Source organism: Acinonyx jubatus, chromosome C1 (assembly GCF_027475565.1).
Source record: "Acinonyx jubatus isolate Ajub_Pintada_27869175 chromosome C1, VMU_Ajub_asm_v1.0, whole genome shotgun sequence".
Taxonomy (NCBI): domain Eukaryota; kingdom Metazoa; phylum Chordata; class Mammalia; order Carnivora; family Felidae; genus Acinonyx; species Acinonyx jubatus.
The window spans coordinates 217983538-218010011 of record NC_069381.1 but is presented as its reverse complement, the minus strand read 5'-3'; the positions used below and the strand labels follow the sequence as shown (position 1 = coordinate 218010011).

At 53.4% G+C, this 26474-nt stretch overlaps 1 protein-coding gene across 3 annotated transcripts; it reads right to left on the bottom strand.

Moving 5' to 3' along the window:
* Positions 1–4922: 4922 nt before the first annotated feature.
* Positions 4923–24759, bottom strand: ING5 (inhibitor of growth family member 5). 3 transcript variants are annotated; one of them, XM_027045366.2, is made up of 8 exons: positions 24660–24747; positions 22294–22365; positions 19133–19299; positions 18387–18498; positions 18126–18219; positions 7512–7647; positions 7333–7394; positions 4923–5650 (listed from the first exon to the last, which is right to left on the bottom strand). In XM_027045366.2, exons 1-8 carry the CDS (start codon positions 24694–24696, stop codon positions 5608–5610), a joined length of 723 nt encoding a protein of 240 aa, XP_026901167.1. In that variant the 5' UTR covers positions 24697–24747; the 3' UTR covers positions 4923–5607. The 3 variants fall into 3 exon arrangements, with proteins under 3 accessions (XP_026901167.1, XP_026901178.1, XP_026901175.1); XM_027045377.2 differs by lacking the exon at positions 24660–24747 and adding an exon at positions 23931–24589; XM_027045374.2 differs by lacking the exon at positions 22294–22365 and having other exon boundaries at positions 24660–24759.
* Between the last annotated feature and the right edge of the window lie 1715 nt (positions 24760–26474).

Sequence of the window (26474 nt, the reverse complement as noted above, 5' to 3'; positions counted from 1 at the left end):
TCCCCCCAGGGAACTCTGATCCCAAGTCTCTGCCCCCCCCCCCCCCCCCCCAGGGAACTCTGGCTCCCAAGCGCCCAATGCCCTGCCCCTACCCCACCTCCAGCCAGAGGGCAGACACTTCTGCAAGTTGGGCACGCATTACAGGCAGAACCCAAGAAGCTCAGAAAGCTGCCTGCGCACACACAGCCTGAACATTTTCCTGAACAAAGGCCCAGGCCTGGGACTCAAGTGAGGCGACCTCAGAGGGACCGCACTGGGGCTGGGGGACCGGAAAACCACACCCAGGCAGGGAAGTGGTGGCAGCCTGGCCTGGCGGCTGCCTCTTACAACCCCTCCAGGTTTCTGCCTGCCACCCAGCTCTGACATGCCCTGTGGGGCCTGTTAGGCCAGGGCACCTGAGAAAGACAGTGGCAGTGGGGGGGGGGAGGAAGAGGAAGCTCCTGGCCTGATGGATGCTCCCTGCAGCATCACCCCCAGCAGCCTGGCGCCAGGTCCCAGCCTCACCAAATTCCCTCAGGGGTGGCCAGGCCAGCTGAGCAAGACCCTGTCCTGGGACAGGAGTCCCGGCTCCGCGGGGCACCCCTTCCCAAACATCTTACCCGCCAGCCGAGCAGCCCGCCCTCCTCAGGGCTCTGAGTCCTAATCAGTGCCCCTCCTCCAAGCTGCCAACCCCAGAAACCCCCAGACTTAGGAGTGGTAGCCGCCTCCTGCAACCATCGTCCCGTCACCGTCACTAAAGTGGCTTCTGCCTTCCTGACACAGTACCTGGTACCAGGGTGGGGCTCATCCCCCACGCACCCCCCTGGTTCCCAGCCATCCTACTGAAGCATCTCCACTGGTTGTCGGGCTCATCCAATTCCATATGCCAATGACAGAGCAGACGGCGGCATGTTCTGGGGAAGGGTAAGATCACGAAGACGTCCGGCCCACGTGGCTGTAGGGCGGGTGTTCACAGAACCCTAAGGTGCACAACTGGCTTTGCCACATAGAGTGGATCCTGGTGGCCTTGCAAACTGGCAGAGAACAAGCACTTGCCAGGTCAGTGACGGCATGCCACGCGCCGAGAGGGCAGCGGTAGCAATGCCGCATCTGGGTGCACCACCTGTGTCTTCAATCAACCATACTCCTTACAACCTGCCCGCCTCCTTACAGGTGTGCTAAGGACACCACCACTGCACCCTCTCATCGAGGATGCATTCTGCCTTTGGATTGCCGTCCTGACCAGGGAGACGACGTTCTAGAGACTTCCACCTGCCCGTCCCTACCATGACGGCCCTTGCTCCAAGGTCAATGTGGAATCCATGTGGGAATCCTGCCAGTTCTCAAGTCTCTTTGCATGGCACATTCAGGTCCTGGGACGATAACCACAGGCATCTGTGGACTCACTCAGACAAGTGTCACCACTTGATCAAGGTAGCCCTCCTGGACCTCTGAGACTTAGTAACAATTCAGAGCCAGTGAAGATTACCACCCCCACCCAAAAACACTTCTTTGGTGTTCCCTTCTCCTAGGCAGTCACCACAACAGGTGGCTGCAGGTTCCTTTAGGAGTGCCCAAAGGAAATCCATGCATGTGGCAGCATTCCAGGCCCTTCCTCCAGAATCTCATGCTCCCCTCAAGCAAGGACTCTGGGTGTGCTGAGAGGCTGTGCCTCTCCATCATGGTGACCAAGCTGGGTTTCGGTGCCCTGACCATTAACTCTCCTCAAGGAAATGTCCTAAGAACTATTTAGTTCCCAAAGGGGTCTTGACATCTATGCAGATCTCAAAGGCAAACCTTCTGTTCCAGACAAAGTGCTTTATGCTTCTATGAAATAGCCACTCCAAGTATTCTACACTGACATTTCTTGTGAGCTTAGGGATCAGCTTCTGACACCACGTAATAGCTGAGGCCCAGGGTCCTGCCCAGGCCCGTGGCCAGGGAAACTCCTCTGCTCCCATTCACTGCCCGTCCCTTTAAAATTCTACGGAGGGGTGCCTGGGTGGCTCAGTCGGTTGAGCGTCCAGCTTTGGCTCATGTCATGATCTCATAGTTCGTGAGCTCGAGCCCTGCATCAGGCTCTGCATTGACAGCAGGGACTCTGCTTGGGATTCTCTCTTTCTCTCTCTCTGCCCCCCTCCCCCCATTTGTGTTATCTCTCTCAAAAAAAAAAAAAATTCCACGGAGAATACACCTACCATCTCTGGCCACAATGTAGAAGTTTTCACACTTCCTGGAATGACTCATCCTCAAACGTTTATTCCAAAAAATACTTTATTTATTAAACAATATATCCATAATCTATAACATGATCCAAAAATACAGATATACATCTTTACATTATTCAATAAAAAGATTTACAATATTATCTTTCCTTTACAAAGGGGACATAGATAATTCCTTGAAAATAAAATGTAACATTCATGTTAAAGCTGCATCATCTTTTTGGATGAAATGTGGTCAAAGTGAACACCACAAAATACATTTGTAGAAAGAAAGAAACTTCATAGACTTCTCTCCTGAATGAGAACGTTTTTCTTAGGCTTCCTGTTTTAAAATTCCTCTCAGCACAGGTAGCGAAGACCAGCCACGGCTCACTAGCAATTGAGGAAAAGCTTCAGTCTCCAAGGCCCATGATTAAGTGTCTATTCCGGCTCCGGCCACACGGCGGGGGGGGGGGGGGGGGGCTGCTGTTCGGACAGCGTGACAGCTCGAAGCCTTCCCTGCCAACGGCTGCCAGCCACAAGTCGTGAGGCAGAGAGCCGCGCGGCCGCCCGGGGACAGGACTGGCACCCAGCTGCCCAGTGTCGTCCGCAGCCCAGCAAACCGCCAGCTGCCCAGTGTCCCCACGCAGCCCAGCAAACTGCCAGCATTCCTGTGGCTGTGTCTTCAGCATTTGCTGCCCTGGGAAGACTCAAAGCCACCAGGCTCCCGTGACCCTGGCCAGTCCCATTTCATATCCACTCGCCCAGGGCCCCAGCCTGTGCAGTGGGGACGCTCACCACAGCCAACAGCTCCACCAGCGCAGCCACAGATGGCGGGGGGGGGGGGGGAGGGTTGGGGTTCAGTTTATAAGTGCAGCATGTGTCCTCCTGTGGGAAAATGAGAGGCTGTCGAGCTGCTGACTGATAATCTAGCACTGAGAATGAGGAACGTGCAGATTCTCCTCAAACAAGGTACTCCTTCCCTTACACGGAAACCCCGCGGCCGTGGAGGGCCCGCACCCTTGGCTCAGATACAGCTGCAAGAGGGACCGCTGGGCCCAGCCTGGACCCCCTCAACCCAAGGAACAGGGCTCTGCAGCCCCCTCTGGGTCCGATCCAGCGCCTGGGAGGCAGACAGGGTCTGGTAGGAATCACCCCAGGATGAAGGCGGCTGGCCTCAAGCAGCAGTCCTCAGGACCAGGGCCACGCCAGGTGGCAGAACATTCTTCCCCAAGCAAAGCGCTGCTGTCGAGTGTTGTTCTGACTTGCAGAGTGTTGTTCACAGTTGGGAAGGACAACCGATCGGTCTTGACCCAAACAGCATTCCAGGGAATCTTCCTAATCCACTCATGTCTTCTGTTTTCTCCAAAGCTAAACGCGTGTTATTTTGGAGATACCAATGTAACTGACAAAAGTAAACACCAGAAACAGGTAGGCACAGAAACCTAAAGAGAAGAGGTGACAGCAGAGACGCCATCAGACTTTCCACATAAGTTTCATATGGAAGTCGGCCATCTCTCCTGTCATCCTCGAGGCCCCGGAAACCAGGCATCGAGTGTACCCAACCAGCCATCGGCCTATGTCCATGGTCACCCGTCTTTCCGCGATGGCAGCGGCCGCGAGTGTTCTGAGAGGCAGTGCAAATATTAAACTAGCTTCCAAAGAATCACCACAAGCTCACTGTACTTACCTACCCTCTCCACAAAAACTGGTAAAAGAGTGAAGCAGACAATTTTCCACAATTTATTCCCCACAATCTTTAAACACCTGTGTTAACAAAAAGCTAAGTTCCTAAATACAGACGAGCCTCGGTTTTGGCTGCAGTGGAGACTGAGGGCCTCATGCGGGCCGGCGCTCAACCCGAAGCCCCCACCCCTTCTTTCGGAGAAGCAGGAAGGCATCGGTTCTGGGAAAGCCTGTCAGGCCCGGCGACCCCCTACCCTCCCTCGCAGCCCGGGGCGCACATGCCGAGCCAACCCCACCTGCAGTCGCCTGGAAGCAAGTCCCGCCACTCGGCCTGCTCCAGGAAGGACACAGGACAGCGCGTCTGCTGTGGGCTGACCCTCCGAGAACCACGGACGCAGGTCCCGGCTGGACACTCACTGCCCTCTGACGTCAAAGCTAACAGTCAGCGCTCATCTAGGGACGACGAGCTGAGCCGGCGCTAGGCGGCCCGTGCATGACACAGCTCCCCGAGATTCTCTACGTGGCATCTCCTGGCCTTGCTGACATACTAGAAACAGGAGGACACGTGCAGTGAACAAGCCATCGGAGGAAGCGGGGCACTGTTCCAGAAGGCCTCCTGATAAAGAGGAGACTCCTGTTCACCTAGGAACTTCCCATCTCGACCCTGCCTCCTGCGTTTCTTCTCATGCCTCCAGGACAGAGACCGGCTCTCCCTTCGGGGCTCCTCAGAGCCCTCTAAGTGGGTGCTGTGGGGTCTCGGGGTCCACAGATACTCCCAGACCGCACACCACCACAGACGGACCTCAACCGGAGGTACGCGACTTCCCCCAACTGTTACCAGAACGACGGTTCAAAACTGGTTTGGTGAGTGCAGACTGAAGGGAAAACGCGCTCCGGTTTCCCAGCTGCGGCGCCGACTCACAGGTGGCCTCACGTAACCGTGGTCCCCTCGGACGTGAGCTGCTTACCAGTGTGCAACACGGCAGGTTTAAAATCAGCCCGGCCTCGCCAGACCGGACTCGCCTCACGTGCACGCAGACTGCCATCTTCGCGCTGTTACGACAGTTCCAGCTTCACAGTAAAACATCAGGGATTCCCAGAGCGACGGCACACCAGCCGTCGGTCAGGCATCTCACGGGCGGCTCACGGCAACCTGCTGATGACGGGCCGTTCACTCCAGCAGGTAAAGCCCTCACGGAGGGAACTGGGAGTCCAGACGAACAAGGCAGCGCACAGTGCGGCGGGGCCCTCCCGCTCCAGGGACAGCCCCACCGTCCCAGGCAGGTCACCGAGACACGGAGGATGCCTTCCAGCAACGCCTCGCCAGCTTCCGGGCACACGCCTTGCGGGGACAGATGTGCCGCGGTGGCGCCGGGACAGTCGGACCACACAGGCTCCCACCCCAGCTGCAGAGCGACGGCAGTGCAGCGGGTGGGAAGGTCCCCACTGCACCGGCCCACGGAAGGCTCGGCCACTCGGTGCACCTGCCGTGCCCGGGGCCGGGCCCCGTACGAGAAGTCTCGAGAATGAAGTCACTGTGGCAAGTCCCTGTGAGATCGCTCCTCGTGCAAACAGGGCTCAGGTGGATTCTTGCTTGTCTCAGGAAATACCCAGACTTACAACTGGCCACTGAGTTGTTAAGTATCATTCAAAACAAGGTAGTTTTAAAATGAAGAGAAAATATTGCAACACGAAGGAAGGAATACATTAACTCGCTCTTCCAGCCCAGGTAGCAGCCTCACTTCCTCCTCCTCCTCTCCTGAACGCACCGCGGACAGAACCTGAGGAGAGAGGCACGGTGATCGGCCCTGTGCGTGAGGAGGCCCACCCCGCCCCCCAGGTCTCCAGGGACGGTGGCCGTGTCACCGAAACCACGCCGGCAGAGAGCACACGGCTCTCCCACCGGACGCCCCGGCAAGAGGAGACCCCCAGCAAGTCGCTGTGGCCAGCGTGTGTTTCCAAGGTGACAGAAACGAGTCAACGAGCAAGACTGTCTGTACGAACGAGTACGCCTCTTGACCCAGTTTCTTGGCCCTCCCTGTGAGACAACGTGGCCACCGGGGACCAAGGTGGAGGCGACACCCACAGTCACATCAGCAGACCAAGCACGGCGGAGGATGAACCAGTGCGCTCCAGCAGGTGGGGCAGGCCAAGAGGGCCCTGGAACCCGCATGGTTGGCGAGTGCTCCCCGGGGACCCTGGGCAGGCAGGCTCAGCGCCTCAGACACCGGGGGGCCGCTCCTGGTCACGCCTGGACCACGGCAGCTGTCAGTGACACCAGGGGACCTTCCAGCTACTCCCGATGCACGTGACTGTGCCCCCCCAGGCCCCCGGCCGCCCCGTTCCCCAGTGTCCGGTCTGTGCCAGTGAGCGAGCACTGAGCGCGCCCCCAGCCCTGCCCCCCAGGGAAGCAAGGCTCCAGCGGCAAATGCACTCACGCAGGCTCGTGCCGCAAGAACATGTCAGAACAAATCTCACTTAATAGGGAAGAAGCCTGAACACTTTGTGATTTTGGAAAGACCCCAGAGAAACCCTGAGTCAGACAACAGGGGGGGGCCCCACCCTGCCTCCCCGCCTCTGCCCACGGGGCACAAACCCCCTGCCGCTCGACCCTCCCAAGAGGCAAAACCGTCTTCCAATGCCCACTGACTCTCCCACCCGGAAGTTCCACCAACAACTCAAACCCACATCGGAACCCGAATCACGTGTCCCTGCCCCCCACCCCAGCAGGAGGCCCGCAGCCCCCCACCCGGGTGCCCGTGCCCCAGCTGCAGAGCACGGTCAAGGGCTGTGCAGTCACTGCTCAGACTTCCTGAGGCGACCCGGGGCCGGGACGCACGTGGGGCCAGGCACATGAGCACCCCCTCAGCCACTGCCCACTGAGCCCTGGGGACAGCACAGCCTGTCCTTCAGGGGTCTGTCACCACCCCCCATCCACATACACGCGAACACGGAGGACAATCTCCGAGCCTGCATTTTAGAACTGAGACCCACTTCACCCACAGGTAAATAAAACCCGCTTTTTCCTTAAATTAACTCTCGGGAACGACACCGAAGCCACCAGCGGGCACACGGACCAGGGACAGAAGCTGCCCCCGCACCCTGCACCCCTGCCCAGGTGAACACAAGCCCCAAGGCAGGTCACCGGCCTCACCCAGGTTCGGATTTAATGCTTGTGCTCTTTGCCTTTCCCCAAATCTCCCCGGGAAAGAACTCGTTTCACAGTTTCTATCTCAATCAAAAGCTTCCGAATAGCTGTTCCTTAGAAGCTTAACAAAAATAGGGGAGCACCATGCAAACATCCTGAGAGACCAGACCCAGGCGAGGGGCGCGGATGTCCCTCTACCAGCTCAGCCCCAGGAAGCAGGACCCGTGGACTGCCCGTGGCCACAGCCTGGGCCTGGTGGGGGCAGCACTCATGACGCCCCACAGGCAGGGGAGGCCGAGCAGAGCCCATACTGACCATTTTCCTTTGGGTTTCGTGGTCAGATCCACACAGGCGAAGTGAAACCACTCGATAGGACACTGCAAGGCAGAGGGGGGAGCTGCAGTCAGGACTCCATGCCCCCCCCCGCACCCCCGCACCCCCGGCCCTGGGTGCAGGGCCCTGCCCGAGGCCCGTGCACGGCGCCCAACACTCACGTCCGGGTTGTCACAGCCTATCATCTCCCCGTAGGACACCTGGTGGCACAGGCAGTAGGTGGGCTCATTTGGGTCCACGGGCATGTCCAGCACGTCAGAGGGGTGCACGGACAAGATGGTGTCGGTGAACTCAGACCTGCGGGGAAACCACAGCAGTGAGCAGCAGGTGTGGGGGGAGAACGGACTGGCCCCTTCGTACCAGACAAGATGGGGCACAAAGGCACCCCAGAGGGCGTGAGGGGACGCACTTACTACCCACTCTGGGGTCGTGAATCCATCCCTGACTCCTGCCTCCAACCTGCTCCCTGGGCTCCCCGCCCACCCCGCCCCAAGTCCCCCCATCCCCAGCCTCTCAGGGGCCCTCTCCCCTGGGGGCAGGCAAACACCCCTACTCACCAGCCACCAGCTGACGACACCTGAGAATCCTGGACCCCAACCCAACCCAGCACACCTGGTGCCAGTCCTCCACCCCACACATGCTCACAGCACCTTCACCCCAAAACCTACAAACCACCAGCTGCCCTTCCCATCCCTGGAGCAGTAGGTCTAGGGAGCCCCTCCAGCCCCCTACTGCCCATCCCCCAGTGGGGCCGCTTCTGACCATGTGCCGCTGTCAACTGCCCACCCCCCTGAAGCAGGCCTGTCGCCCCCCACCTTCCGCAGCCCCCCTTGGTCACTAACCAGTGGCCCGGCCAGAGTCCGGCCTGCCCGTGCTTTCCTCTGTGTCAGCTGGGGCCTATCCCCCTCACTCCCCACAACTCCCCCCACCGCCGGCCAGAGTCCGGCTGGCCCGTGCTCCCCTCTGTGTCAGCTGGGGCCTATCCCCCCCACTCCCCACAGCACCCCCGGCCAGAGTCCGGCCGGCCTGTGCTCCCCTCCATGCTGGCTGGGGCCTATCCCCCTCACTCCCCACAGCCCCGCCCCCCCCCCCCCCCCCCACTGGCCAGAGTCTGGCCAGCCCGTGTTCCCCTCCATGCCGGCTGGGGCCTATCGCCCCCCACTCCCCACAGCACCCCCGGCCAGGGTCTGGCTGGCCCGTGCTCCCCTCCGTGTCAGCGGCCCACAGCTCTGCAGCCAAGCAGATGTGAGAGCCGGAGCAAGCGTTCACCTGCCTTAGAGCAGGGAGGGCTGGGGGTTCAGGCTTCTACGTGTTTCGGCAGCTTTCAAGCAAACCTACCAGCTACGGGGCAGTGTAGACAGTACGCTCCTACTAGCACAGAAAGGCAATCTTCCCTATCTCACCCTGCAGAATCAAGAACACACATGTGACTCAGGGGTATACCTGCTATGGAAACACTGCAAGTTCACACCAGGAACTTGGTGACAGGGATGCCGCGAAGCCGTGGCAGACCACGTTTCCACACGCCGACCAAGAGTCCGGTTCCCGAAGGCAACCACCGACCCCTTTGTCCCATACTGCCCGTCTAAGGACACTCTGTGCCTCTGCCATCAGATACCCAGGGCCAGTTGTGCACGCCACACTACCCCCCTGCAGATAGCACTGTCCTCCCTACCGGCCCCCCCATGGCGCTGTCCTCCCTACCGCCCCCCCACAGCGCTGTCCTCCCTACCGGCCCCCCCACGGCGCTGTCCTCCCTACCGGCCCCCCCACAGCGCTGTCCTCCCTACCACCCCCCCCCCACGGCACTGTCTTCCCTACCGCCCCCCCCCCCACGGCGCTGTCCTCCCTACCAGCCCCCCCCACCCCCCCAGCGACAGTGTCCTCTTTGCCAGTGCCGCCTCTGGCCTGAGTGCCGCTTGCTGGAGGCAGTGCTGCCCGTGAGGGCCCCAAGGCCTGTCTAAGCCTCTTCTCTTTGTAAGTGACCTGCTCTCTGTCTCTGGGAAGAGGCAGGACTTTCTCTGTTTATCCGAAATCCGTGTGCATCACAAAAAGGTGTCCCGTCCACATGCTTTCAAAACGTTTCAGGCAACTCTCCAGACTAGGACGTGGTTTCCTCTGTTTTCCGCCAAACCTCGATTTCTCAAGCTGGCCTCTGACACCGTGTCTCACCCCCTGCTGGATCGGTGGGGTTTCCTCCCCGAGACTCACCTGGAGGACCGGTGCCAACCTGCGGTGGGGTCACCCCCAAACGCCCCAGGGCACGCGCCTTCCGTGTGCCGACCGCACTTCGGCGGCCCTGTGCGTTCTGCTTGCGAAGCTGGACTGAGCTCTCACACCGCGAGCTGACATCTGACCTGAGCACCTGTCCCCCAGGTTCAAGGGCGCCACCCAACCGGCGAGGAGGCCTGGGATCGCCCCTGGGCACCTCCTCTCCGGTCTCACCTGAGGGGGCTCTGGGGTGGGCGGGTGAAGGGCTGCCAGGAGGTCTTTCCCACCTGCCAGGCAGGCTGGAGACCCCGTATCGGCCGTGCTGGCCACCTCACTCCGACATTACTGGGCACAACAAGTGTCCTCCAAGCCGATTTCCCGGGACATCGCAGGCATCCCTCACCAGGCACTGCCAGGGATCCCCCCTCCTGTGCCTAAACCGCCAACTGCCCGATGTGCTTTCCAGGCACGAATCAGAGCCAGACTTCAGGGCGGGCCCGGTGCCCCTCACACACCCCTCACGTCAGTGGCCCCCGTGGCCCGTCCTGACCTCCGTACAGTGCTGCTCGGGGGCCCGAGAAGGGATTCGCACGGACGGGCCGGGCCCGGCCAGACCCACCCAGGCGCTCTGCACACGTCGCCACCCGACGTGCCCCGCTCCTCCTCTGCAGCCAGCCCAGCACAAAGGGCCGGCTACCCGCCTCCTCGGCGCCATCAGATGGCGGTCAGCGACGCACACGCCGTCACAGCTCTGCTGAGGGAAAAGCCACGCGCCCAGCCATCTCCAGTGTGTCCACACAGGTGGCGGCGAGACTCGTGCGTCACCGTGAGGTCTGCGGCACAGGCAGGTGTACCCCCGCCAGGGAAGCTCTAACCGCACCTGAGAGCTGGGGCCTCGTTCCCTGTGAGGGACCCGTGGGGAGGCGGCCAACGAGAGCGCCTGCTGTCTCCAGAAAAGGCCACCACGCCTTTCGGTTCTGAGCAGCGTGGAGCAGGAAGACTCGGGAGCCCTGCCGCCACGAGTCAAAAAACCAAACCCAACAAGTTGCTAAATCCACATTTTCCAGACACCGGAAAGCTGTGGCGTGACAAGGCCCAGACGCCCTAAGGCCAAGGGAAGGGCAGTGGCCAAGTGGGCAGGCCATCTGTGTCCCGGGCTTAGCCGAGGGCTGCCCGCCCTCTGGGGGCCACACAGAGCCGGCACAGCCAATGACACATGAGAGCTCTAGATGTGGGGCAGCCGTGACCCCAGAGTCATTCGCTGAACCTGGGGGCGGCACAGAGGCTGCAGAGCGGCAGAAAGGCTGAGCGCTGAGCCATATTCTCGGGGGAGGGGCCCGCCTCTGTACAGCGGCCCGTCCTCCACACCTCCGCCAACCCCAGGAGCAACACAGGCAGGAGACAAGAAAGGAAAGCCAGGGCGTGGACTAGCCACACAGGCGCCTTTCAGGAGGGGGAAATCAACCCTGGGTCCCCCACTGAGAACTGGGGGGGGGCGGGGTCTTCCATCGTGAGACCTTTGACATCAGAGGGGACAGGGGACAGGGCCCAGGTAGAGTGGCCGCCAGCCTCCAGCCTGCTCCATTTGCCTGGACTGAGAGCAAAATGAACTCCTTCTGGGGAACGGCAGAAATCTCACCCTCCGGGTTCCTCTTATACCTAAAGTCAGACAGACAACAAAAAAAAACTACAGGACGGGAAAAAGAGCAGGAAAACGTGAGTGAAAATCACGAAAAAGCTAATAGAAGCAGAGCCACAAATGACCCGATGTGCAAATGAGCAGACAAGGGCTTGAAGCAGCTGTTACAAAGAAAATCTGAATAACATGACTGCAAACAGGGAGACTCTCCAAAGAGGAACTAAAATCTGTACAAAAAGGAATCAAAGGGTGTTCGAGAATGGAGAACGCCACGTACAAGATGTCCTGCTGCTGGTCTCGTCCACCCGGAACTGACTCGGCCTGACCGCTCATATGTCAGCCAGTCGAAGGAGACCCACCAAGGGCCGGGCCCTTTCGATCCCGTCTGCGGGCCGTGTTTTCGGCCCAGCCTCAGGTGCCCCACCAGACCTCCAGAACGCTGGCACAAGCGGGAGCACACGCGAAAGCGCCCCCGGTCACAGATGGAACAAATCCACCGAGCACGGGAGGAGACCCCCCATGATGATGCTGAGAGAGGATGTACTGACATCTGTCAGCGAGATCTAGACTCCAGGAAACGCCGGGAGTCACACAGTCTGGGCTCCGCATTAGGAAAGCTGTGAAGAAAGGAAAGGGACGGAGAAAAACTGACGCGTGAGAGAGACTACAGGGCTCGTCTAAAGGAGAAAAGAAAAAACCTTCCGTTTCTGACCAGGATATAACAACAGGCACCAAACATGCCCCCCACCATGAACAGGGAGAAAACCGGATGAAACACGCGACAGCTCTTCAGACGCTGACTGCGGGCAGCACAGGACGGCGGCCCGAGAGAAGGTAACCGAGGCAAGCCCTGCAATCGTGTCGGCTTCCTGCTGGAGGCACTTCCCACGCTCCAGTCCACCAAGACGGAAACCAAACGCAGCATGGAGGTCTAGAACTGAGGGAAAAACCAAAGTTCCAGGAGGGCAAGGCTGCTGGCATTTGGTGGCAGGTTGCTAGAAAGGAGGAAGTAAGAGAATGTGCTCCCGAAATCTGCAGAGGGACCCCTTTAAGTTTTCAGCAAAAAACTAAGCTGTGCACAGGTGAGAGTCCCTGAGTCCTGGAAGAGGGTACAGGGCGGCTGGGAGCTGAACTCGCCAGAGCTCACACACAGGCTCGTCACACTCGCTCCATGCGGCCAGCAAGGAGAGGCCTCGCTAAACACAAACAGCATTCAGAAGAGAACCCAGAAGGGCTATACCTTAGCAGTACAGCTTAACCAACCCTACAGTAAGGCTACCCTAACCTAGGCGTTGGTGGTCTGTTTCTGTAAATAAAGTTTTATTGAAACACAGCCACATATTTTCTGTGTATGCTTTTGATATAAAATAGCAGAACTGAGTGGTCACAGCAAAGACAACACGGCCTATAAGCTTAAAATGTTTACCATCTAGCCCTTTAAGAAGAGAGGGTTTTTGGAGCACCTGAGTGGCTCAGTCGGTTAAGCGTCCGACTTGGGTTCAGGTCATGATCTCACGGTTCATGGGTTCAAGCCCCGCATCAGGCTCTGTGCTGACAGCTCAGAGCCTGGAGCCTGTTTCAGATTCTGTGTCTCCCTCTCTCTCTGCCCCTCCCCTGCTCGCACTCAGTGTCTCTCAAATAAAATAAACAAATAAACATTAAGAAAAACGGATTTTTTTTTTTTTTACAAAGGTTAAACATGTGCCTGCAAAGGATCAAGTTGATCCACAGGTAATTAAACTATTGACCAAAAAATTGGAAAACAAATTCAATACCTGTTGAACGAAGACAACAAAATCTGGACACTCAACAACACACATTCACATTGTCTATCATCCCATAAAAAAATCACTAGATGTGTGAAGAAGTAGGAAAATGTGACTTCAACCAGGAGAAAAATGAGTCAGAAACAGACTACGCATTACGCATGGACAGCTCTTTGTACCTCACTCATGCCTTAATAAATTGGGGGTTTTTTAGCATGCTTTTCTTTTCTTTTTTCATTTTAGAGAGAAAGAGCACGAGAAGAGAAAGGCAGAGGAGAGAGAGAGAGAACCTCGAGCAAGCTCTACTCTCAGCACAGAGCCCAACACGGGGCTCTATCCCACAACCCTGAGAGCATGACCTGAGCTGAAATCAAGAGTCAGACACGCAACCAACTGAGCACCCAGGTGTCCCAATAAATAGGTTTTTAAAAAAAGAAAGAAAAAACCCCTGGAAATGACAGAATCAGAAAAGAAGATCTTTCAGAAAGCTATCATAAATGTGTATGCTCAAGGAGAAAGGAAAACATAAATGTAATAAGGGAACCGTTGAATAGTACTTAAATAAATACGGTGTAAATAGAACTTCTTTACAAAAAAAATCTCTTAAATGAAAGATTCACTAAAAGAAGATTAAGTTAGACACTAAGGAAGAAGACCTGAAGACAAAGTAATAGAAACTATCCAAACAGAAGCATAGGAAGAAAAACGTTGAGAAAAAAAAACCACCACCACCGACAACAACAAACGAGCTGAGCCTCAGTGAACTGCCGGAAAATATCATGCCAGCATACATGTAATTGAAGGTCCATAAAAAGCCAAAAGGGAAGCAGAACTGTCTGAAGAACGTCTGAAAATTTTCCCAATTTCATACAAACTACAAACCAATAGTTCCAAGAAGTTCTCGATGAGGTCTAAGCCAAATATATACAAAAGATCCACACCGGGACAGATCATAATTAAGTTGTTAAAAATCAAATTGCCGAATGGATATCTTAGAAGCAGCAAAAACAAATAAAGCCACGTACATTCAGAGGATCAAAGAAAAGGCTTTCTCATCAGAATCCGTGCAAGATAGAGGATACCAGGGAAGGAAATATCTTTAGTGCTAGGAAAAGTCAACTAAAATTCTGAGTCCAACAGAAATAGCCTTAAAAAAGAGATAAAATAGACATTTCCAGACAAGAAAATTTTGAGAAAACACCTCAGCATCAGCAGACCCACAGTGTAGAACAACGTTGAAGGCAGTTCTTTAGCAGGAGAGAGATGACAGCAGAGGGAAATCCTCACGTCCGTAAAGAAATAAAGGCAGCGGAAACGGTACGTACATGGAGTGACAATAAAACCCTTCCTCGTGTTTTATAGTCTGTTTAACATAATCAGTGGTTTAGACCTAAAATAATAACAATATGTTGTGAGGCAAATTATCACGTGTAGAAGCAGAACTTTTGACGACGGCACAGAAGGCACAAGGAAAAACAACTCGTGTGGGTTCTTACATTACACACAAAACAGGGTAATATCATTAGAAGTTCACTGTGGTAAGTCAATGAACAGGGAAGACACACTAGAACAGTCCTTAAAACAGAATACCAAAACATGTACTCAAAAAAAATACATATGGAGCGCCTGAGTGGCTCAGTCGGTTGAGCGTCCAACTTCAGCTCAGGTCATGATCTCACAGTTCATGAGTTCAGGCCCCGCGTGCGGCTCTGTGCTGATGGCTCAGAGCCTGGAGCCTGCTTTGGATTCTGCATCTCCCTCTCCCTCTATTCCTCCTCCACTCGCACTCTGTCTCTCTCTCTCAAAAATGGATAAAGATTTTAAAATAAAATTTTCTAATACATGATTAATCTAAAAGAAGACACTAAACTAAGAGACGCACAAGCGGACAACTACCAGCAGAAGGTAAGTTCAAATCCAATCATATTGGTAATGATGTTAAATCTGAGTACTCTAAACATTGCAGTGAAAAGGGAGACACTGTCAGACTAGATTAAAAAAAAAAAGCGAGACTCAACTTCGCTGCCTTCAGGAAACCCACTCGAGGGGCGCCTGGGTGGCTCAGTCGGTGGAGTGTCCAACTCTTCATTTCTGCTCAGGTCACAATCTCATAGTTCATGCAATCAAGCCCTGTGTTGAACTCTGTGCTGATGGTGCAAAACCTGCTTGGGATTCATTCTCTCTCTCTCTCTCTCTCTCTCTCTCTCTCTCTCTCCCTCCCTCCCTCTCTCCCTCCCTCCCTCCCTCCCTCCCCTGTTCGTGCTCTCTCTCAAAATAAATAAATAAACTTAAAAAAATAAACCCACTCTAAATACAAAAGCATAGGGGCGCCCGGGTGGCTCAGCCAGTTAAGCGTCCGACTTCGGCTCAGGTCAAGATCTCACGGTTTGTGAGTTCGAGCCCCGCATCAGGCTCTGTGCTGACAGCTCAGAGCCTGGAGTCTGCTTCAGATTCTGTGTCTCCCTCTCTCTGCTCCTCCTCCACTCACACTCTATTTCAAAAATAAATAAAAAGTTAAAAAAATTTAAATAAAATAAAAAATAAATACAAAAGCATAAATGTGTTGAAAGTAAAAGAATGAAAAAGGAAAAAGACACACCATGCGAAAACTCATCATAAGACAAATGGAATAACTATCATAATATCAGACCACGTAGACTTCAAAACAAAGAATATTACAAGGGAAAAAGGAGGAAATTTCATAACAATGAAGAGTCAGTTATTTTTAGAAAAAACTAAATGCATATGTACCAACAAATAACAGACTTTCAAAACATGTGAAGCAAAGCTGACAGAAGAAACAGACAAATCCACAGCTTGAGTTAGAGACTGTAAGATGTTTGTCTCCGTAATTCATCAAGTGAGTAAACAGAGTGTCAGGAAGGACACAGAAGACCAACAGGACTGCCAACCAAGTTATCCGACTAACAGCTACAGAACATGCCGCCACCAGCAGAAAACACAATATTCTTCTCAAGGGCATATGGAATGTACAGCAAGGCCGGACCATAAACCATAACACAAGTCTTCATCGACTTCAGAGAATTTCAATTATACAGTGTTCTCTGATGACAGCAGAAATATTAGAAACTGAAATCACAAAGTTACCTGGAAAATCCCAAATTACTTGGAAGCTGAAAACATACTTCTACATAAAATATAAGTCAAAGAAAAATCAGAGGAAATTTTAAAATATTTTGAAGGAAATAAAAATAAAACATACCTAAATTTATGGGACATGCTAACAGTAATTAGACTTAACAATAGTTTAAAAAAAAAACTATAGCTTTAAGTGCTTATATTAGAAAAGGAAAATATGAAAATCACTGATCTTAGTTACTTCCAGCTTAAAAAGCCAGAAAAAGAAAAGTAAATCCAAATAGCAGGAAAGAAAAAATAAAAATACAAGCGGAAATCAATGACAAAGAAAACAAACAACAGAGAAAATATAAAAACCGATGAAACCGTGAAGCACCTGGATGGCGCAAACATCCAATTCTTGATTTTGGCTCAGGTCATGATCTCATGCTTTGTGAGATCAAGTCCCACATCAGGCTCTGCACTGACGTCACAGAGCCTGCTTGGGATTCTCTCTCCTCCTCTCTCTCCACCCCTCCCTCGCTTGCACCCTCTCCCAAAATAAATAAATAAAACATCAAAAAAAAAAAAAAAAAGTCAATGAAACCAAAAGCTAATTCTCTGAAAAGATCAAGACAAAATGAGAGAAGACATGAATTATCAATATTAGGTCTGAAAGAGGAATCATCAGTACAAAATCCTACAACAGAAAGACAATCATGTAATATTATGACCAACCTGGTATCAATAAATCTGACAACTTATATGAAACAACCAATTCCTTGAAAGACACAGATTACCAAAACCGACTCAAGAAGAAATAGAAAGGTTGAAGAGTTCCATAACTTGAAAGTGAAAACAGCATTAAACTGTAAACTTAAAGTATCTTATTGTATGTAAACCATTCTTTAATAAAGTTAAGTTAAAAGAGAAAAAATTAAAAGGGTGCCTGGGTGGCTCAGGCAGTTAAGTGTCCGACTTTGGGTCAAAGTCATGATCTCGCAGTTCGTGGGTTCAAGCTCCACACTGGGCTCTGTGCTGACAGCTCAGCGCCTGGAGCCTGTTTCGGATTCTGTGTCTTCCTCTCTCTCTGCCCCTCCCCCATTTGCGCTCTCTCTCTCTCTCCCTCTCTCTCTCTCTCAAAAATAAACAAACAATAATATAAAAAAATAAATAAAAGGGAAAAAAATAAGGTTAAACTATAGCATCCAGGAACACACACACAGGGGACAGAACTACAAAGAATGGAAACAAACACCACGTAAGTCTGGGTCGTAGGTCCCCGGGGCAGAGGGAGGAGGTTACGGCTTCCACAGAGCCATGAAAGCACTTTTGGCTGAGGTCAATCACTGACCAGGATGTGCCTCAGAGGAATTCGTTAAACTACCTGCTTCTTCTGCATTTATTTACTGCAAGATGGTATTCAGGGTGTTTCTTAAAAGTTTAAACAGAACCAAAACTTCTCCCGTTTTTTGTCAAGAATGGACTGTCCTGAGATCTCCCCGTAACCGTCAGAACCATCTCCCCAGAAGCTACTCAGCTCTCTACCGTTTTCTCTGAGTCTAAATGTCACTTCTGTGAAGCAATACAAGAGCGAGGGGGGTGGGGGGAGCAGGTGGGAGAAAGCTTTAAATGAAATATGCTGAAATTCAAGGTAAATGACACATCTGTTTAATAAATACAGTCATGCAACTTAATGATGAATATATCCAAAATATATATTTATACATAAAACAACGAACAGCTATATATTTAGCTGCTGAAGTGTGGCTCAGCCTGAAATGTCAGTAAATGTTATAATGTCACTCAAAAGGCAGGACACACAGGGGCTCAGAGCGTGGGTTTTGGAGTCACACCGCCCTGTGCGAACCCGGCTCCCCGCACACCAGCTGTAAAACCTTGGCCGGTCACTCTCCCCAGGAGCCCCGTCAGGCTGCCGAGCGCAGGTGGAACCGCACCCACAGCGGGCACGCAGGGAGCGCCTCCTCGCTGTTAGCGGCCACTGGTGCTCCTAGATGCTAAGTAAATACTAGCGCTAAGTAACCTCTGGGGAGAAAGAGACAAGGAAAAGAGCCTCTCACCCTCCTTTATGCTTCTTTTTCTTTGGAGTGTCTTCTTCTGAGGTCCTCCTGCCACGACCTCGGGAGCCTCTTTTTTCTTTCTGACCTCGACCTTCTGAAAGACCATAAACACCCCAATTATCTGCACAGAATTCACTGAAGCAGGACAAGATTTACTCAAACCTGATATTTACCATAATGTTCCTAATACATTTATCAGACAAAACTCTTCAAAACTCCGTACGTAACGGTGACAAAATGAAGAAAAATTAACAGACTTGCTTTTTAACCCTCGTCCTCCGGAGCTTTCAAAGTCACTGCCCTCCATCTTGTCCTTCAGGTCTGCTTCGAAGCGTGCCAGGTCTGCATCGAGCCTTCGAATGTGTTTATCCACCTACAGAAAAGGATGCTCGCAAGTCATTTAAAAATGGAAGCAGGACATGTCAGGAATCACAAACACACTGGAAATCAACCAGGACGTACATTCTTGGATTCAGTTGAGTCTTCAATTAACAGAGCGCTATAGAACAAGGCCCGCCATCCCAGTTTATGTGGGGGTCTTTGTCCCCACATGCTTTGACACCTCAACAGAGTAACTGCCACTCAGGAAAACCGTGAAGGCAGACAGTAATGAGACACAGGGCTGTGAAACGCAATGGAACGGGGGCGAAGACATAAAAATCTGAAGAACGTACAGATTTCAGAGTACAGGTTCTCACAGAAAATACCTCCGATGCCTTAGGTATTTAGACCAAGACGGTAGAAAGAAGAGAGAGAGGGCAATGGGGTCAAAGCTCGGGGATGAGACAGTTACCCGGCCCCACAGAAGAGACCTACAGACGCTGCCAAGACTTGACAAGGAGCCGGCGGGCTCGCAACACTCAGCCAATGCCACGTGCCACAGTCCACAAGGAGGACTGGTCGGGGCACCCAGAGGGTGTCTTCTGGCAGACAGGGCAGCACCACCCCCCCCCCCCCCCCGCCACCCCCTCTTCCCGCAGAACAGGGCGGGGCCCACCCCTCCTCACCATCTCATAGGTCTGCATGGCCAGCTGCACCTTATCATCACTGTACTCCTTACACTTGCTGTAGGCGCTCTGGATCTTCTGCAGGTGCTCCACACGCTGGTCTGGAGAAAGCGTCTTCACCGTGGAGATATACTCCGCAGCCAGGATGTCAATCTCTGCCTTCTTATCTGATGGGGAAATGGGGGAGAAGCTAGTCCCCGCAGGGGGTTCCAGAACAAGCCCAGCAGTGCCGATTCCAGTGACGGTGGCTGACTGAACTCCGAATTACTGCTGGTAGGAGCACATTGGGCACGGCCTTCTGCAGGGAGCCTGGCGCGGGGGGGGGGGGGGGGGGCACAGACGCCACAGCCAGGGCAGCGTACCCAGGAAGTTACAGCGCACAACCAGGCACAACCGTGGTCCAGGTGAGAACACATACCGGCCCCACCAACTCTCAACGCCCCCGAGTAACAAATTATGTGCTCATTCAGCCACAACCTGCCTACTGCCCTCGAGTCCACACCCGAAAGATTTAGGATCCATATGGGAAAACACCCATAAATGCAGAAAACAGGAAACAAGGCAAATGTGCGATCTATAGTAAGACGGATCAATAAACTATGGCCCAATCACATGGAATGCTACCCAGCACCAAATAGCACAGCTGTCACCCATAGCAATGTGTATTAATCCCACAAAAGGTGGCACTGAGCAAGTAAAGCCAGACACAGGGGCACCTGGGTGGCTCAGTCGGTTAAGTGTCCAACTTTGGCTCAAGTCATGATCTCACAGCTCGTGGTCCAGCCCTGCATCCGGCTTCTGTGCTGACAGCTCAGAGCCTGGAGCCTGCTCCAGATTCTGTGTCTCCCTCTCTCTGTTCATGCTCTATCTCTCTCAAAAATAAATAAACATTTTTAAAAAATTTTTTAAAAAAAAGAAAAGCCTGACACAGAGAACAACAGACCGTGAGATTCCACTGATAATTAGGGGCGGACTGATACAACTCTGAAATCTCTGGTTTAGCGAGGTGAGAAACCTACTGTTGCAGGAGGAAAGCTCGGGGTGCCAGCCCCTTGGGGGGAAGGGTAGCATGCTCAGCAGGGTTACATGTGCCCCAGGCTCCAGAGGCTCCATTGCTCCATCTAGGCAAAGGTTCGTAAGTTGGTATTTGTTAGACAATTTCTAAACATATGCTTATTCCTGGATGTAAATGCCATATTTCACAATAAAAAAAAGTCTCCGTATTTGCTAGTAGGGAGACTGTACCTCAGTAAAAAACCACAGCTATCCTGATCTTACAAAACTGTGCCAGGCACAATGAATGAAAAATCACCCATACCCAAGTACGTTGCCACAAAACACAAAACCTCAAGGACAAAGAAGCAGCAGAAGCTGCTAAACAGGAAAAAGACCACATATATAAAGGATGAGGAATCCAAACAGCATCACATTTCTCAAGGGCAATGTGGAAGCTGGGAGACAAGGCAGCAGTGCCTTCCACATTCTGAGGGAAAAGATGGTCAATATGGAATTCTATACCCAGCCAAACTGTTCATCAAATAGGAGACCAGAACAAACACATTTTCAGACATATAACATCATAAGAAATCTACCTTCCCGTGTACCCTTTTCCAGGAAACTACTGGAGGAAAGGCTGCAATAAAACAAGGGAGCAGATCAAGAAAGAGGATGTTTACAACAAAGCATTCAGGGTCCTGCATTGAAGATGAGCAGAGGCAGAGCCTGTGCAGCAGGCCTAGAAACAACCAGCCCAGGTATAGCCTGCAGGACAGGAAGCCCCAGGGGAAAAGGCTGCGTTTGGAGAGCAAACTCAGAAATGGCAGATAACCTAGTGTAACAGACACACGGAAAATGTGGAACATGTATGAAATGTGGAAAACAAAGCAATTATGAACTCCCAGAAAAACAGAAGTTATTCAAAACAGGTCACACAAGCAGAGCATGTAACATGGCCCAGCTGCAAACCACCCAGTCAAGAGTCCTGAAGGAAACACCATCCCTGTTGTACTGCAGGTTCAGATTCTAACCCACTACACCAGGAGGTGGCTGGGTGGGCGGGGGCGGTGCAGGAGCTGGGCAGGTGCAACTGGGGAAGCAAACCTTCATATTCCACAGTAACAGAATAAACCCCAAAGCAAAAGGGAGGTAAGTAAGAAATAGCAAAAACATGATGTTTAGAAACAGGGAGTTAAACACCAGAATATCAGAAAGTGCTCTTTTTAAACTATATACACACAGTTTAAAAACAAAAAATAATTTTTTTAATGTTTTATTTTATTTTGGGGAGAGGCGGGAAGGGCAGGGAGAGGGAGACAGAGGATCTGCGCTGACAGCAGAGGACGATGCAGGGCTCAAACACTCGAACCATGAGATGATGACCTGAGCCAAAGTCGGACATTCAACTGACCGAGCCACCCAAGTGCCCCGAAAAACATAAAGTCTTTTAAAGGAAAAGAAAGATGACAAACATTCTGATTGCAAGAGACAGATGATGGTCATAAAAATGATACATGAAGGGACACCTGGGTGGCTCAGTCAATTAAGCAACTGAATCTTGATTTCAGCTCAGGTCATAATCTCAATTTGTGAGTTCAACCCTTGCATCAGGCTCCATGCTGACAGTGCAGAGCCTGCTTGGGATTCTCTCTCTCCCTGTCTCTCTCCCTCTCTCTCTGCCCTTCCCCCAGTCGCCCACATGCTCTCTCTAAATAAATAAGTTAACTTAAAAAAGTGTTACGTGAAGCTATGTTAAAACCGAAGAAACTAAGTATAATTTTTTTAATGTTTTACTTATATTTGAGAGAGACAAAGCGTGAGTGAGGGAGGGGCAGAGAGAGGAAGACACAGAATCCAAAGCAGCTCCAGACTCTGAGTTGTTAGCACAGAGCCTGATGCGGGGCTTGAACTCACAAGCCATGAGATCATGACCTGAGCCAAAGTCAGATGCTTAACCGACTGAGCCCCCCCCAGGCGCCCCTAAGTCTAATTTTAAAGTGTCAGCACACTCCATAAGACACCACACAATGCCCAAAGTTTAAGGCTAGGCTGCAGCCCCACTGTCTTGGGTCCCCTGGGAGACCAGTGCCACCCCAGTATCTTGGAGCCCCCTCTCCCCAATTGTCAGAGCACACCGCCGGCTGTACTGTAAGGCCTGGACCCACCTTCCGTCCTCTGGTCCAGCTCTCTCATGAGCTGGAAGTTCCTCTGCAGCTCACAAGGAAGGTTCTCGATACCTGAAACACAGAGACATGTACTTCTCGGGAGCAGGACAAAATCTGCCTTCCAGACTTTATACCTAAAATCTACAAAAAATAAGCTCACGTCGTTTCCTGTTTCTGTTAGGATTTGGGGAGGAAAAGGATTAAGGTATCTTTTGGGGAACGGGTATCAAACACTGATAATAGACTCACAAGCTTCAGATGTTGTTGGAAGCTGGAGAAATTAGAGGGACTTCTCCTGGAGCTGCGAGCAGAGGTGGGGAAGTGGCCCGTGTGACTGTCCACCCCACACCCCCCAGTCACTCCTCCCCTCTCAATACCTCACCACAGTGAGTAAGACCGAAACCCTGGGGTCTCTTTGATCTCCCCCCCCCCCCCCGATTTACTGTGAAAACCCATTCACGGGGTAGAACAGCAAGCAAGGATGGATATGGTCTCTCCGGGCTACACAATACATCAGGCACTGACCACGGGGCTGCTGAGCACCTGAAGGGCTGCTACTACAACCGAGGCACTGAGCTCTTCATTCGCTTGTCTGATTACTTCCAAGTTAAACAGACCATGCTGAACAGCGTGGGTGGAGGACCCCACCCCACACTGCTTTCCCCTCTGCACTGCAATCCTCCTACTCCAGGACAACCTTCCAGCCTGCCTGCACAGCCTCAACAGGCCCCTAAACTGGCTCCCATGCTCAGTCCTAACCCCCTCCACTGTCTTCAGCTGACGGTGATTGGTGTAGGGCTAAATCCGGTCTTTACAAAGCTGCTGCTTAAAGCTGCCCAGCTCAGCCAGACAATGGCACAAACTCCCTCCACAGCCTCTAGGCTCACCACACCCTCCCATGGACCTCCCCGCTCTGTCCTACCCTGGGCTCTGCAGGACAGTGCCACCTCAGTGCTCTAGCAACCTGCTGGGGTCCTTCATGGCCCTTCTTCGGCTGCGAGCTTTTAAAAAAAATCTGTCTGCCCCATGTGAAAGTAAGTTCCAGGAAAAGGAGGACAGAGTCTGCTTCCCTGGCACACAAGCGAGTAGGCATGTCCATCCTGAGCTTTCACACAGGTGCCCAGAGCATGATGGAACTCACGATCCTCAAACCCTCCAAATGGGGCCCACTGGGAAGGTACCAGGACAGAGAAGAGCAAGCCCCAGCAGATGGGTTCAGCAGATGAGGTCATCGTGGTTCTGTAATGAGTGCTGCAGGGAAGAGCCTCCTCCCCTCCAGGGTGCTCTCCCACCTAGGACACCGCCCCCCCGCCCGCCATCGCTCACGCTTGGCCTGGGAGGTCCCCACCGTCTCCCCCAGAGCAGCGGTTCACTTCCAACTGCTCCTGCTAAAGCTGCAGGTGGGGTTCCCAAGCAGCCAGGTACCAGGGACCGCGTATATTCCCACTGCAATACAGCTCTCCAGCTCCCCTCCACCAGCCCCGCCCACCCCCTCCCGCCAGGCCATCCCCTAGCCAGAGCCAGACCAGCAAGAGTGCATGACCTTGACAAGCTACTTAGCCTCTGCAGCCTGCATTTCCCCATCTGTGAAATGAGGGCAATAACCATCTGCTCAGGAGTTCTTAGGAAGCTCCAACCTGTGCTACATGTGGACAGAACGACGCCTGCAGGAAGCGCCTCACAGACATCTGCCCGTGGTGCCGATCACTGCCCTGAACACCTGCGAGTCCCCCTCCTCCGTCCCCGGCCACGCAGAAACACAGGCACCCGAGGACACTCTCCAGCCAGTATCGTCTCCCCCAACTCCCAGGTCACTGCACGAGCAGGCACAGAAACACGGCCGGAATCCCGCCCAGGCCCGGTCCAGCGTCGAAGGGGATACGGGCTCAGGGCTCAACCACCTGCGCCAGTCAACTGGGTGGGAGCGGGGCCGGGGCGGGGGACCGGGCCAAGACAGCGGAGGGGGGTAGGGAAGGGCGGAGCGGGGCCCTGAGCTAGGCCTCTCCCAAGAGAGACTGAGGGCCGGGAAGGCGGTACGCCGCTGAAGGCAGGGGCGGGGCCTAGCATGGGAAGGGCGGGGCCGTGGCACGCAAGCCACGCCCCACGCCAACCGGCCCCGCCCCTCCGTGACGCACCTGGAATTGGCGCGGCCGTGACGGTGGGACCCTGCGCCGCGCCCCCCGCGCGCATCTCCTTGCGGCCCCGCCCCGCCCCGCGCGCGCCCCCGCCACCCCCGCCGCCCCCGGACTGCCCTCGCCACCCCCACGAGTCCTCGGGGTCCGCACGCAGCGCCTGGTGTCCGTGGGGAACCGTGAGGGGGGTACCCTGTGCGGGCGCCGGGCTCGGGGGCCGCGAGGGACGCTTACTGTCCAGGTAGTGCTCCAAGTACATGGCGGTCGCCATCTTCGTCCGCGGCCGCGCTCTAGGTCTGCGCGGGCGGGCGGTGCCGCGAGGGGCGGAGGCGGGGCCGGCGCGTTCACTATTAATGAGTCTCGAGTGTTGATTGGCCCTCGCGTAGGGGGCGGGGGTGCCATCTGGGCACGCCCCCTGGCTTCCGGTCGGCAGGCTGCGCGCGGCGCCGCGCGGGAGCAGGTTTTGGCCTGGCGCCGGGCGGGGCAGGGGACCCGGCCCGGAGGCGGGGTCGTGGGCGCCGCGCACCCTGGAAGCCCGCACCTGTCCGCGCGGCCCCGGACTCCCGGGCCCCCGTCCCCCGCCTGGCGGCAGCGCTGGCACGTAACAGGTGCGGGTCGGGTGTGACGAGTGTGGTACGGCGAGCGCGCGCGGTGTCGCCAGCGTCCGGCAGGGCGGTGGGCGACGCACGTGCAGGTAGAGCGCGGGCTCGCCACGTCGGCCGCTGTGCTGGGGAGAAGGGGCCCGGGCCCCGGAGGTTCCAGGGTGCCCTCCCGCAAGTTAGCACACCCTGACCAGGGGAGTTTCGTTATTCGGGATGCGTGTATAAACATGTAGCCCCCTCGTGACTCCCCCCTAAACCTGTCAAACACTAACGAATTTCCATTTGCTACGTTCGCTGAAAAAATTCAAGTCGTACAGGATTTTCGAGTTTCCCCACCTCCTAAGGGTACAGATCTCTGTCTTATTCACCTTTGAATCCGAATGTTAGCAGGTTGGGTGCATCCCTTCTGGTCCCCTTTCTGTGCTTGATGAAAAAATGCACGTAATTGGACACTACCGACTTTTTTTTTTTTTTTTTAAGGTTTATTTATAATTTTTGAGACAGAAAGAGATCATGAACGGGGGAGGGTCAGAGAGAGAAGGAGACACAGAATCCGAAACAGGCTCCAGGCTCTGAGCTGTCAGCGCAGAGCCCGACGTGGGGCCTGAACCCACGGACCGCAAGATCATGACCTGAGCCAAAGTCCGATGCTTAACTGACTGAGCCACCCAGGCGCCCCACTACTGACCTTTTTTGTTTTAAATGGCCATGGTTGGTTTTTTGTTGTTGTTTTTTTTTTTTCAACTAAATAGACTTTATCTTTTAGAGTAGTTGTAAGTTTACAGAAAAATTGACAAAAGTTCCTATATACCTTTTATCCTTAAACACATACACGTGCGTGTACACACAGCCCTGATATAATTTGCATTACTGTGGTACATTTATTATAACTGATGAGGGGCGCCTGGTGGCTCAGTCCGTTAAGTGTCAGACTTCAGCTCAGGTCATGATTTTATGGTTCCTGAGTTCAAGCCCCCAGTCAGGCTCTGTGCTGACGGTGCAGGGCTCACTTCAGATTCTCTCTCTCTCTCTCTCTCTCTCTCTCAAAAATAAACTTTTAAAAAATTAAATAATATTGATACATTACTATTAAAGTCCATAGTTAACATTAGGGTTCACTCTATTGAACATTCCATAGGTTTTGACAAATGTATAATGACGTGTATAATATACAGAATTGTTTCTCTGCCCTAAAAAATCCTGTGCTCCACCTTTCCAGCTCTCTCCCCACTCCCCATAACCCCTAGCAAACACTGATCTTACTGCATAGTTTTCCCTTTCCCAAAATGCCATATAGTTGGAATCACACAGTATGTAGCCTTGTCAGATTGGCTTCTTTCACTTAGCAACATGCATTTAAGTTTCTTCCATGCTTTTTTTTTAATGTTTGTTTATTTTTGACAGAGACAGAAACAGATCTCGAGTGGGGGCCGGGCAGAGAAAGAGG